Consider the following 14,704-nt stretch of genomic DNA (forward strand, 5'->3'; position numbering starts at 1 on the left):
ATTTCAAAAAAAATATCGGAATTAGATGGTGCGTACCGTGCTGAATTCCGCACGAGTACAAGAAAAACACTTTCCGATAAATTTTCATCTCGTAAAAAATAACCAATTTTCTAACTCCTGTAACAATATACTATTTGCGGGGGGCAAAACAGTGTTGTACGGTGTTATTTTATTTAGCTATTTATATCCACACATCAGTAAATCTTGATCTTTATCTACAATTTTAGGAACAAAAATTAATTAAACCGACTTACTATCTTAAGATCCACTACAAAATTTTTAATTCGGCGTTTTTGTTGTCTTCTTATCTTCCTGCTACTTGAAAGTTAGCTGATTAATTATTATAAAATATTTTGAAAATTTACGATCAACTTGGTCAAAATTTATTATATGTAGCTATAATTTACATATTTTGCCATGTTAACATTTTTGAAAATTATTATTTTCTAACTCCGCTATGGTGCTAAAAACTTGACAATGCTTTTCTTTGTAATAATTTTAAGTTAGTATTTTGCAAAAGTGTTATCCTCATTTTGGTCCTAAATCCACTTTTCTTCTTGAAAATCATAGGATTACAAATTACGACGGTTAGGAGGATGTGAACGTGGATTTTTCCTAGTATGCCTATGGTCAATTGGACAGTGTTTGACCCCAATGTCAGGACAGTAAATTACGTCTTTTTGATAAAATTTTCGATTTAGTTTTTACAGTTTAGCGTATAGCTGTTCAATTGCTAGAGCTTCGGAAAAAAGCCATTGTAACAATTCTGATGGTGCTGAATGCTTTATAATATTCCAGTATGTTTTGTCATTGTTTAATTTTTACGTGTTCTAGAACTAAATTTGAAGATAAATTTAAATCTTTAGAGAAAAATATTTGAATTATAAAAAATTAGCTTTTTAAAAATGCAACTTACTCGTAGAGAACGACAAAACTAGTCTAAACATGAAACTCCGTGAAATTTGATTGTTTTTTGGCGATTGAAATGGATTTCGAATTGGCTCATCGGTCAATTTAAAACTTGCAATAACACAGATGAATGTGATTTAGTTTTTTATTTCAACTAATTATTATGCACAAATGTTAAGTCCAAGTTAAAATCAATTATCTTGAACTGTTACTAGCAAATAATTATCGTTTGTTCTTGAATACAAAAGTTTACGTGTGCCCTCAGGATGTTGGAAATTGGCATCGGCTTTTCCAATTGCATACTTTTGGTTGACTGAAAAAGTATCCGTGGTGCCATCACTAAACACGAGTGACATAGTGAAAGGACAGTTCTTAGCAAAGTAGTCAACTTCTTCTCTTCTCTCTTCCGATTTTCCTGAAGGGATTTTCACGCCCTGGAAATTATTTGCTGGACCTTGCTTGTCTTCCCAATCGCCAGGGTTTATTCCAGATACAATAGTGGTAGTGATATCTGCGGCTGCAAGATTTTGGATTTTGATGTGAGTTTCTTTACTTATCGCGGGCACTTTGCCGGACAAGGCAAGGTTGGCCAAATTGGCGCTGACCATGATGTAGAGAATGGCTTTCAATAGTGACGACATCTTGAAAGAAAAATGCGTTTTTCTGGACCTGCAAAAAAAATTAGTACTAAAACGAACTGTTTTATCAGCCTTACTTACTTGAATGCGAATTTGACTAGAAGGCTTTCACAAATGTGACTGATACTTCGAACTCAAATGAAAAGTCTTTTATACCAAATTCTGCCAATTATTATCGCGTTTGAGATGTGTGTCAAATTACTTCGACCTTTGCGACAATCTTGACAATCTTTTGATCGATATCTAAGTGCGTATTGTTTTTAAGTGTTTATCTGAGAAAAAAACTTGGAAATAATAATTTTACCAAATTTGTCATCACTAAAATTGACGATTATAGTTTGACCTACTGAAACCTTAATAATCGTTTGAATTTTTTCAGTTTTATTTCTTAGTGACAAAGTTAATACCTACATATACAGGGTGTCCCAGAACTCGCGCCCCAGAGAGAAAGGGCTTATGGAGGCAACAATTCTGAACCAATATTTTGAAACCATAATTTTTTAACTCCAAAAATAACCGAGATAAGACAAAAAAACTGTGGCCAATCCCGAAGCTGAACAGAATTTGAAAATTGGTAACTATGGACACACACTATCATCCATTGGTCAGTTAAACATTAGACTCTCGTTGCCTAGGAAATTGGGATGGCCTTTTACTCCACTTCTCGAATAAGCTTTTGGGATTGGTTGTTAACTTGTTATCAGTTCTTGAATACTATAAAACTTAGTCAATTTTTGTTTTGAAATTTACCATCTGTATTGCTGTCGGCACCCTCCCTTGCTCTCTGGGGCGCGAGTTCTGGGACACCCTGTAATAAGGCTGTAATAAACCCATAAAACCTACCATTTGACAACGTTACTAAAATATTTTTTCAATAAAAACGTGATTGTAAAAAGAACAAAGCAAATAAAATGTACAGCACTCTTGCCGGAAGGTCATAGCGAAACTCGATAATTATAAATACTATTTATGATTAGGTATGAATTTTAACTTTTATAGTTTAAGACTTTAAAGGCTCTACCAGATTTAGAAAATAGTTTTTAATTTGTTTTTAACCAGTTCTCCGAATTAGTTGAAAGTTAGATATTCATCTCAATTATTATCATCAAATGAACTTTTTTAGAAATCTGATAATGACAAAATGATACAATCAATGATTGAGTCTGTTGTTTTCGGTATTATCTTAATTAACACTTGTTTCAGTTTCATTCAAGTTTACATGTACTTCGTTTATTACGGAATTTTTTTTTCTTTTATTCTATCCTAAAAATTACTCTATTCAGCAATACTTGTGTCCACCCCCAAAATTGTCTCTAATTTTAAAGATAAAATTTTGAAAATTTTCATACGCTCATAGTTGACAAGGCTCTAGAAGCTGACGTAAAAATTTGTGTTTTATCACAGATAGTTTTGACGCCGCAAGGCCTTAAAAATGTAATTTTTATCTAATTGTGAGAGTTTGTGAAATCAACCGCTAATTTAATTGTTATTCAGTACAAATGTGTTAAAAATATCTCATTTGTCATTTTAAATTTAATGCAAATTGTATTTAACATTTGAGGAAAAAATGCTGTTTTATTAAGTTAGGGGTCAATTTCAAGTCTGTTCGCGACGTCGCTATTTAGCGACGTTGCTAAGGAAGCCTTTAGGGACGTCACTACATAACTTGCAATTGACACCTTTATGGGGTCAATCTCATTGCTCATCTAGAATATATGCCGAATTGTTTTCACTTAAATTATTTGGTGCTTTATCCTCTTCTTGGCAATTTTTTTTTTAAGAATTGGTGCAAACATTTATGGCATTTTCAAGCAAAATTTATAATATTGTCAATTCTAGTTAAGATGGTTTGTCGACTAAAATGCGTATTTCAAATTTCGCACTGTGAGAATTTTAAGTGTCAAGTGTAAATAACAAGGTATGAAAAAAAATGTAAACTTAATGACAAGTTAAAGTGCCAAATATTTGCTTTACATAGAAGAATTCTCAATGTATTTTAGAATTATGAAATTGAGCTAAACCGCTTGTTTCAGAATATAAAAAATGTAGTCTTTTACAACCATTTTGTGTGGAAGCAATCAGTTACACAACTAGGGAATTGAAAATAGAACCTAATTCAAATTTATTATTAATTGCTTGTAAATTGAAAGCCAATTGATTTAATATTTTTAATTATTTTCAGTTGTAACCTCAAAACAATGCGTATCAAAAATCTTGATTCCCGTCGCAATTCTTAAGTACTTAGATAGTCATCTAAAAAAGGTCCAATTAGCTTGACAACTGTCTCAAACGCGATAAAAAGTAACTCAGTTTGATATAAAAGACTTTCAATTTAAGTTCGAAGCATCAGTCACATTTGCCTTCTACTAAGATTCGCCTTCAAGTAAGTAAGACTGAAAACAGTTCGTTTTAGTACTAATTTTTTTACAGGTCTAGAAAAACGAATTTTTCTTTCAAAATGTCGGCACTATTGAAAGCCATTCTCTACATCATGGTCAGCGCCAATTTGGCCAACCTTGCCTTGTCCGGCAAAGTGCCCGCGATAAGTAAAGAAACTCACATTAAAATCCAAAATCTTGCAGCCGCAGATATCACTACCACTATTGTATCTGGAATAAACCCTGGCGATTGGGAAGACAAACAAGGTCCAGCAAATAATTTCCAGGGCGTGGAAATTCCTGCAGGAACTTCCGCCGAGAGAAGAGAAGAAGTTGACTACTTTGCTAAGAATTGTCCTTTCACTATGTCACTCGTGTTTAGTGATGGCACCACGGATACTTTTTCAATCAACCAAAAGTATGCAATTGGAAAAGCCGATGCTAATTTCCAACATACTGAGGGCACACGTAAACTTTTGTACTCAAGAACAAACGATAATTATTTGCTAGTAACTGTTCAAGATAATTCATTTTAACTTGGACTAAATATTTGTGCAAAATAATTAGTTGAAATAAAGAACTAAATCATACTTATTTGTTTTATTGCAAGTTTTAAATTGACCGATGAGCCAATTCAAAATCCATTTCAATCGCCAAAAAACAATCAAATTTCTCGGAGTTTCATGTTTAGACAAGTCAATAAGCCTTGTCGTTCTCCAAGTTGCATCTTTTAAGAAATCTATTTTTTTATAACTTAAAAATTTTTCTCCAAAAATTTAAATTTATCTTGAAATTTAGCTCTAGAACACGTAAAAATTGAACAATGATAAAACATACATCTTAAAGCATTTAGCACCATCAGAATTGTTGAAGTGGTTTTTTTCCGAAAGTCTAACAATTGAACAGCCATGTAATATAAACGTTAAACTGTTAAAACTAAATCGAAAATTTTATCAAAAAGACGTAATTTACTGTCACGACATTGCGGTCAAACACAATCTGACTAACCAGAGCCATACTAGAAAAAATCCACTTTCACATCCTTCTAACCGTCGTAATTTGTAATCTTGTGATTTTCACCAAGAAAAGTGGATTTGGGACCAAAATTAGAATGACACTTTTGCAAAAAACTGACTTAAAACCATTACAAAGGAAGGCATTGCCAAGTTTTTAGCAACATGGTGAAATTAGAAAATACTAATTTGCAAAAATCTTAACGTGGTAAAATATGTATTATAACTATAACAAATATTGACTAAGTTGATCGTAAATTTTCGAAATATTTTATAATAAATTAATTAATCAACTAATGCGACGGCTGATAACTTTTTACTAGTAGAAAGATAAGGTAACAAAAGCGCCGTATTAAAAAAATTGTAGTGGATTTTAAGATAGTAAGTCGGTTTAATTAATTTTTGTTTACGTACTTCTCAGGAACGTTTAAAATCCTAATTGATTACAATATTGAAATGTGTAGATGATCAAATAAGTTCCTAAAATTTTCAAGATCAAGATTTACTGATTGTGTCATTACATATTATCTAGATAAAATAACACTGTAACAACACTGTTTTGCCCCCCGCAAATAGTATATTGTTACAGGAGTGAGATAATTGGTTATTTTTTACGAGATGAAAGGCTCAACCAAATTTGTCAGAAATAAGTGTCTTTTTTGTATTCGTGCGGAATTCAGCACTTTCCGCATTTGTAATGTAAATATCTAATTCCGATATTTTTTTAAATGTGAACTTTTATAGTATATTTTACTTTTGCTACATTTTTTGTTATCTAATGGTGTTATATATAGTGATTTTAAAATAGTAGCGGAAATAAATCACGACTTTACGGAAATACGTAGAAGACGTTTTCAGTGAATTTTATTAATTTTAAGGTAAAGATAAAAATTCCAAAATTCGTACCTTACTGGGCGCCACTGATATGCACAGTAACCTTAGGATTCTTAATAATCATTGGCGTAGTATGAAAATTGGAATCAATTTCTTTTATTTTTTTCTTAAAACTGAGACAGTTATTAAAAAAAAAACTGCCAAATTCCTTCAGTTACAATAAGCTGTAATATATTTTTTCCGCTTTTATTTTACAATCACCCTGCATGTTTACATACTATAATTTCTATTCAGAAATTTCTGTCGTTGGAATCAAGAGCAACAAGCCACAAGCAATTTCCACATGTTCTGGAGATAATTTTTATAATAAAGTTGAACCTCGCATTGTGGAATTTTCTATACGTTCAGTTTTTGAAAAAAAAACTAAAAAATGAGGTTTCAAAAAAATGTGATTTGAAGAACAAGAGTTCTTGAATTGACTAAATATAAAATTCCGTGGAATTTAATTGTTTTTTGGCGATTGAAATGGATTTCAAATTCGCTCATCGGTCAATTTAAAACTTCTAATAAAACAAATGAATGCGATTTAGTTCTTTATTTCTACTAATTATTATGCACAAATATTTAGTCCAAGTTGAAATCAATTGTCTTGAACTGTTACTAGCAAATAATTATCGTTAGTTCTTGAATACAAAAGTTTACGTGTGCCCTCAGGATGTTGGAAATTGGCATCGGCTTTTCCAATTGCATACTTTTGGTTGACTGAAAAAGTATCCGTGGTGCCATCACTAAACACGAGTGACATAGTGAAAGGACAGTTCTTAGCAAAGTAGTCAACTTCTTCTCTTCTCTCTTCCGATTTTCCTGAAGGGATTTTCACGCCCTGGAAATTATTTGCTGGACCTTGCTTGTCTTCCCAATCGCCAGGGTTTATTCCAGATACAATAGTGGTAGTGATATCTGCGGCTGCAAGATTTTGGATTTTAATGTGAGTTTCTTTACTTATCGCGGGCTCTTTGCCGGACAAGGCAAGGTTGGCCAAATTGGCGCTGACCATGATGTAGAGAATGGCTTTCAAAAGTGACGACATCTTGAAAGAAAAATTCGTTTTTCTAGACCTGTAAAAAAATTAGTACTAAAACGGACTGTTTTTAGCAGTCTTACTTACTTGAAGGCGAATTTTACTAGAAAGCTTTCACAAATGTGACTGATACTTCGAACTCAAATTAGAAGTCTTTTATACCAAATTTTGCCAATTTTTATCGCGTTTGCGATGTGTGTCAAGATACTTGGACCTTTGCGACAATCCTTACAATCTTTAGATCGATATCTAAGTGCGTATTGTTTTTAAGTGTTTATCCGAGAAAAAAACTTAGGAATAATAATTTTACCGAATTTGTCATCACTAAGATTGCCGATTATAGTTTGACCTACTGAAATCTTAATAATCGTTTGAATTTTTTCAGTTTTAGTGCTTAGTGATAAAGTTAATACCTACATATATTTGACAACATTACCAAAATATTTTTTCCATAACAACATGATTGTAAAAAGTACACAAAAAATAAAATGTACAGCACGCTTGCCGGAAGGTCATAGCAAAACTCGTGGGAGCGACCGACGTGTTCAATTTATAATTATAGATACTATTTATGATTAGGTATGAACTTTTACTTTTATAGTTTAAGACTTTAAAGGCTCTACCAGATTTAGAAAATAGTTCTTAATTTGTTTTTAACTAGTTCTCCGAATCAGTTGAAAGTTAGATATTCATCTCAATTATTCTCATCAATTGAACTTTTTTAGAAACCTGATAATGACAAAATGATATAATCAATGATTGAGTCTGTTGTTTTCGGTATTATCGTAATTAACACTTGTTACAGTTTCATTCAAGTTTACATGTACTTCGTTTATTACGGAATATTTTTCTTCTTTTATCTTATCCTAAAAATTACTCTATACAGAATCCAGCAACACTTGTGTCCACCCCCAAAATTGTCTCTAATTTTAATGATAAAATTTTGAAAATTTGCATACGCTTATAGTTGACAAAGCTCTAGAAGCTGACGTTAAACTTTGTTTTTTATCACAGATAGTTTTGACGCCGTATGGCCTTAAAAATTTTTAGTAATTTTTAGCTAATTGTGAGAGTTTATGAAATCAACCGCTAATTTAATTGTTATTCAGTACAAATGTGTTGCAAAAATATCTTAGTTGTCATTTTAAATTTAATGCAAATTGTATTCAACATTTGAGGAAAAAATGTTGTTTTATCAAGTTAGGGGTGAATTTCAAGTCTGTTGACGTTGCTAAGGTAGCCGTGATGTGATTGGCGTTGCTACGTCGCAAACACCTTTAGCGACGTCACTACATAACTTGAAATTGACCCCTTTAAGGGGTCAATCTCATTGCTCATCTAGAATGTATACCGAATTGTTTTTATTTAAATTATTTGGCGCTTTAGCCTCTTCTTGAAATTGTTTTTTTAAATTGGTGCAAACATTATTGGCATTTCCAAGCAAAATTTATAATATTGTCAATTCTAGTTTAGATGGTTTGTCGACTAAAATGCGTTATACAAATATCGCACTGTGAGAATTTTAAGTGTCAAATGTAAATAACAAGGTAAAAAACGTATAAAAAAAGTAAACTTTATGACAAATTAAAGTGCCAAATAATCGCTTTACATAGAATAATTCTCTCAAGATGAAAATGTATTTTAGAATTATGAAATTGAGATAAACTAGAGGATTAAAAATGGACCCTAATTTAAATTTATTATTAATTGTTTGTATATTGAAAGTCAATTAAATTAATATTTTTAATTATTTTTAATTGCAACCTCAGAACAATGCGTATTATCAAAAATCTTGATTCCCGTCGCGATTCTTAAGTACGTAGATAGTCATCGAAAAAAGATCTAATTAACTGATATAAAAGTTTGATATAAAAGACTTTCAGTTTGAGTTCGAAGCATCAGTCACATTTGCCTTCTACTAAGATTCGCGTTCAAGTAAGAAAGACTGATAAAAACAGTCCGTTTTAGTACTAATTTTTTTACAGGTCTAGAAAAACGAATTTTTCTATCAATATGTCGTCACTATTGAAAGCCATTCTCTACATCATGGTCAGCGCCAATTTGGCCAACCTTGCCTTGTCCGGCAAAGTGCCCGCGATAAGTAAAGAAACTCACATTAAAATCCAAAATCTTGCAGCCGCAGATATCACTACCACTATTGTATCTGGAATAAACCCTGGCGATTGGGAAGACAAGCAAGGTCCAGCAAATAATTTCCAGGGCGTGAAAATCCCTTCAGGAAAATCGGAAGAGAGAAGAGAAGAAGTTGACTACTTTGCTAAGAACTGTCCTTTCACTATGTCACTCGTGTTTAGTGATGGCACCACGGATACTTTTTCAGTCAACCAAAAGTATGCAATTGGAAAAGCCGATGCCAATTTCCAACATCCTGAGGGCACACGTAAACTTTTGTATTCAAGAACAAACGATAATTATTTGCTAGTAACTGTTCAAGATAATTCATTTTAACTTGGACTAAATATTTGTGCAAAATAATTAGTTGAAATAAAAAACTAAATCACATTCATTTGTTTTATTGCAAGTTTGAAATTGACCGATGAGTCAATTCGAAATTCATTTCAATCGCCAAAAAACAATCAAATTTCTCGGAGTTTCATGTTTAGACAAGTCAATAAGTCTTGTCGTTCTCCAAGTTGCATTTTTTAAAAAAGCTATTTTTTTATAATTCAAAAATTTTTTTCTAAAGATTTAAATTTATCTTGAAATTTAGCTCTAGAACACGTAAAAATTGAACAATAACGAAACATACTAAAATATCTAAAGCATTTAGCATCATCAGAATTGTTGAAATGGCTTTTTTTCCAAAATTGTAGCAATTAATCAGGTAAACTGTTGAAACTAAACCGAAAATTTTATCAAAAGCACGTCATTTTTCGTCACTACAATGCGATCTACCTAAAGTGGGCGAAAGATAAGAATCTAATTAAAACGAAAGAAAAAATTGTAGATCCTGAGATAGTAAAAAGTCAGTTTAATTAATTTCTGTTTACGTACTTGTCAGACACATTTAAAATAAACGATAACAATAATTGAAAAGTATAGATACACAATTAAATAATTTTCCAAAATTTTAGATAACGGTTGACATTAATTGATAGTCCGATATCCGTAACATTTAAAAATAATCCAGATAAAATAACACTACTCAACACTAGTTTGTATCCCACGAATAATGTATTGTTACACAAGTGAATAAATTGATCATTGGCCATTTTTTCTAAGCCGAAAGAGAAATCGAGTGAAAAAAATCTTTTCTTACGCGTATAAAACTATACTTTTTCTACATATCCATCATGAATTCAAACTGCAACCCAAAATACATTTTAATAGCTTTCGTTGACAAATTTATATTTACAACAAAACAACTGTCAGAGTTTTAACAATCCACTCACGATAGTTTTTAATCCCATGTTAAACGGCTTTTCTCCTAAAGCAATGCTTTGCAGTCAATTAAGAGCACAATAACATAAGTAGATTGTTCTGAAAAATTTGACAACTTTGACGTTTATATCAAGTAACTACTACAGCTACGAAAATGTATTTTGGGTTGCAGTTTAAGTTCGGTCAGGCTCGTTATCACTCGCAAACCACCGTGTATACGCACAAATAAATTTATTTTTTTGTTTGTTTAGACGCAGATAGATACGCGTTTTACAAGTCAAAATGCTCACAACAAGCGGCAGAAAACAAAGTCATGTTAATTGTCTTTCGAAAGGTATATGGGCAATTGTCATCACAACAGCGGACAAATTCAATTTATTAGAGAGGAAGTAGGATAGTAACGATGGAGATAAGAGTCGCTTTCTGATCGAAACTGGGAAGAAAAGAAAAAAAAACAAAAAATAAACATTTTGTATATGTGAACACAAAAGAGTATTTATATACCAGCGTAATTTTTTTTCGCGATCCAAAAGTTTGAAGGAATTTAGATATCAAGGGGGCAGAAAAAACGCTTTCGTGGTTTATCTATTCACTTTTTTTCTTACTAGCACATTTAAGTCCACAAAGAAATTTGTAGGTTTTGAGAAAAATGTTGAAAAAATACATCGACTTCTGTATGGCAATATGTTTCTATGTACATCCATATACATACCTACCTATCTTTTAATTTGCAAATGTGCACTATGATTTTTTACAGAGCCGTAGATTCATGAACGATTGCTTAATCAATATTTTGCGTGCTTCCAAATGACCTTAAAATGTCTATATCTGACTGTTTCCGATAGAAAAACAACTTAATAGAAACTTCTGATAAAATAATACTTAAATACAATATGGATTAAAGTGTCAATTATTTACAAAATGTCTAGCGTGTTGGTCTTGCGCGCAGTGCTAAATAAAAAAAATACCAATTTGTACACTAAAATTTTCTTTCTACGATCGCATATAAAGGTCTTTTTTTAAACCGCCAATGGTCTCAAATTGCATGTAAAAGTACACGTAAAAATGTCTGTTTAAAAGTTCAATTCGATTCCTTCATTTTAGTTGATAAGAAAGCGGCTCCACTACTAAGTACTGCTTTTAATTTTCAAATTTACACTTTTAGCAGGTACAACATGTTTAAATACAAGCAGTGTCAATAAAACAGACAATCTCTAAAGAAAAGTTATCATCAAAGTATTGCTGCCAACTCTTTCATATCTGATGGTACGGGAACCCTCAAAACGTCTGAAATCGGCTTTAGCTTTGCCAATGGCATACTTCTGATTGATTCTAAACGACTCTCTAGTACCATCCTTAAACATCAAAGTCATTGTGAACGGACAATTTGAAGCATAATAGTTAACTTCTTCTCTTCTGTCTACCACCTCCGTTCTTTTAATGTAAACATCTTGGAAGTTACCGGATGGACCTTTACCGTTTTCCCAATCAAAAGTATCTATATCAGAAACAATTGTGGTGATAATATCTATATTTGCGAAGTTTTGAATTCTGATGTGAGTTTCTTGACTTCTCACTGGTACTTTTTCTGACAAGGCCAGATTAGCACTGACCATAATAACCAGCATGGCTTTCAAGAGTGTTGTCATCTTGAAGTACAAGTTAACTTTTCTGAACCTGTAAAGAATAATTTGTTAGAAATAAAAGATTGTTTGCAGCTAAGAGACTTACTTACTGGTGAGTTTTAGTAAGAGGCGATCGCAGATGAGACTGATATCTGTCGCACAAAGTGGAAGGTTTTATATGCAACTCTAATCATTATTTTGCGTTGATAAATTTTAATTTTAAACTGTTTTTGATAGAAGAACAATTGACAAGTACTTCGGAAAATAACCGCTTTTTTAAAAAATATCTTATTTATTAGCCTTGAATGCAAAAGTCTAATGTCTAATAAGTCTAATACTCTTGTATCAATTGATAATAATTAATCTCTCTTTTTATTGTGAAAAGTGTTTTGTACTGGTATTATAGGAATCTTTTTTACTTAGAATATAATAATTACTTGTTAGGAGATATGATTGATTGATTGTTGGAAACTTTTCCTGACAAAGATTTGATTATACCAAATACTCTAAAGCAGTGCATAACATTACGAAAGAAGTAAAAACTAGGAATGAGAAATTAATCATATATTACGTTATAACAATAAAAAATAAAAAGTGCCTTAACGATCTCAGAGTCACAAGAAACTACGAAAAGATATGAGAATAAAAGCAGTAAGAACACTAAAGGGAAAGAAAAAGTATCAATAGCTAACCAACAAGATTTTTTCAAACGAGAAAAAAACATCTCCGAATTTAAACGATAAATGGATAATAAAAAGAATACATACAGTAGGTAGCCTGGTCAAATAAAGAAATTAAACAAATTGGCAAACTAAAAATAAAGCAATAGAAGAAATGTTTACAATACAAAAATGCGAAGAGCTACAAAAAAGTTAGAGTTGAAGCAATGAAGACGGTAAAAAAGCAAAACAGAAAACCTGAGAGGAATTTGGTAGAAAAATTTAAACAAACTGCAAAGAATCATAAAGAAAAACTGATAGAAAAGAGCAGAAAAGAAAGACCAAAAAAATAGAAACAATCTTAAGGGAAAGAATCAATTGGAACGCAGCTCGGGAACTGACAAGCGATAGGAAGAAATAGAAAATTTGTTAATAAAAGCTCTGCTGTTTATATTTATACGTACATATATATTGGATATAACCTGCTACAACGTGTTTAATACAAGCCGAGTCAATAATACAGCACAACCTCTAAATCACAGTTATCTGCAAGGTGTTGCCGCCGACTCTTTCATACTTCAAGGTGCGAGAACCCTTAAGATGTTGGAAATGAGCGTCAGCTTCTCCAATGGCGTACTTCTGGTAGACTCTAAATTGATCTTCGGTACCATCCGCAAAAATCAACGCCATGGTAAACGGGCAGTTTGATGCATCGGGGTTAACTTCTTCTCTTCTGTCTACCGCCTCCGTTCTTTTAATATGGACGCCCTGGAAATTACCTTTTGGACCTTTACCGTTTTCCCAGTCAAAACTATCTACGGCTGTTACAATTGTGTTAACAATATCTGAATTTGCAAAGTTTTGAATTCTGATGTGGGTTTCTTTACTGTACACAGGTTCTTTGCCTGACAAGGCTACATCAGCCAGATTAGCCGTGACCAGAACGCACAGAATGGTTCTCAACAGTGCTTTTGACATCTTGAAACACAAGTTCGCTTTTGTGAAACTGTAAAAACCATTTAGATTGCATTATCAATTGAATACTTCTAATGTATAATAAAGAGACTTACTTGGAGGTGTTGTAGTTGAATGAGCGATCACAAACGTGTTAATGGCTGGAGCTCAAATTGGAGGTCTTTATATACCAAATTGAGTTTGCTTACATATTTTGTAAGCCAATCAAATTTTTGGAAAATTGAAAAACAATCGAATTGCGATAAATATTTGTTTAACAATCTCGAGCATTTACAAATTACAACAATACTCTTTGTGTTATTTTTGATAAATCGGCATCTAATTTTTTTGTTGGCCTGTTGTGTCGAAACTTTTACAAACTTAAGTGTTTTATTTGTTCTACAAGTCGACCTTTATTTCACTCTTAATGGCTACAATGGCCAAATTCATCAAAAGGTAGATCTTTATAGCCAATGCCTAATTAAAATTTGTGCAGTCTATAACCAGCTAGATAATTCAGAGAGTATCTAGAATATTTAAAGAAAACAGAATGTATTTAAAACAAAAGGTAAAACAAAATTAAAATGTAGAGACACTAGAGATAATTAAAAATAAAGAAAAATTAGAATTAAAAAAAATAATTTATAATGAACTTCTGGCTGCTATTTCGATTGACTCAAAAACATTAAAAGTTGTTTTAGCTCTAAAAATTCACTTCTGAAAACCTATTTCGGTCCATATCTAGTTTATTTATGACCTAAATTTACATTAGTGAGGACCATTTTACTCAGAATTTTACGCTGAATCCAAATCCAAGTTCAAATTTTATGGTCGATTAAATTTTCAGTTGTCGCCAGTGGGTCCAGAAATATCCGTACTTCACATCTCAACTACAGCAGATAGAGAAACCCTCTTTTTGCTCGTTTTTTTCGTATTTTATTTGATAAGAATTCGCTTTTATATTAAAGTGTCACCAAAAGGTGAATATTTTCATTCCATTCGTCTTACCAACTGTTCAAATTTCAAATTTTCATTTGTAGTTTTTGAAAAAAAGGGCGAATAAATTCTTCGTAGGCCAGCTTGTATAAAACTATATCTCAATGTACCTATACAGGGTGTTTTTAAACGCATGTTCAAAAAGAGTATGGTAATTTTTTGTCACAAGTTGAGCTTATTAAGAAAATAGTTATTTAGATCAGAAGGCTGGAAAA

At 31.9% G+C, this 14,704-nt stretch overlaps 3 protein-coding genes across 3 annotated transcripts in view; 1 reads left to right on the forward strand and 2 right to left on the reverse strand.

The window, feature by feature from the left end:
* Positions 1-14,704, forward strand: part of side-IV (sidestep IV transmembrane protein) — a 475,641-nt gene that overhangs the window by 256,911 nt on the left and 204,026 nt on the right. The window lies entirely within an intron of this gene.
* Positions 11,431-12,014, reverse strand: LOC148180436 (uncharacterized). The gene is made up of 2 exons (XM_088049906.1): positions 11,991-12,014; positions 11,431-11,932 (listed from the first exon to the last, which is right to left on the reverse strand). The coding sequence occupies exon 2, from the start codon at positions 11,902-11,904 to the stop codon at positions 11,470-11,472; it is 435 nt and encodes a 144-aa protein (XP_087906032.1). The 5' UTR covers positions 11,905-11,932; positions 11,991-12,014; the 3' UTR covers positions 11,431-11,469.
* LOC148180437 (uncharacterized) lies at positions 13,027-13,542 on the reverse strand. Its single transcript, XM_088049907.1, has one exon. The coding sequence runs from the start codon at positions 13,515-13,517 to the stop codon at positions 13,071-13,073; it is 447 nt and encodes a 148-aa protein (XP_087906033.1). The 5' UTR covers positions 13,518-13,542; the 3' UTR covers positions 13,027-13,070.

The sequence above is a fragment of the Gnatocerus cornutus genome, chromosome 1 (assembly GCF_029298725.1).
Source record: "Gnatocerus cornutus isolate USDA-ARS CGAHR chromosome 1, icGnaCorn1.1, whole genome shotgun sequence".
Lineage (NCBI taxonomy): Eukaryota > Metazoa > Arthropoda > Insecta > Coleoptera > Tenebrionidae > Gnatocerus > Gnatocerus cornutus.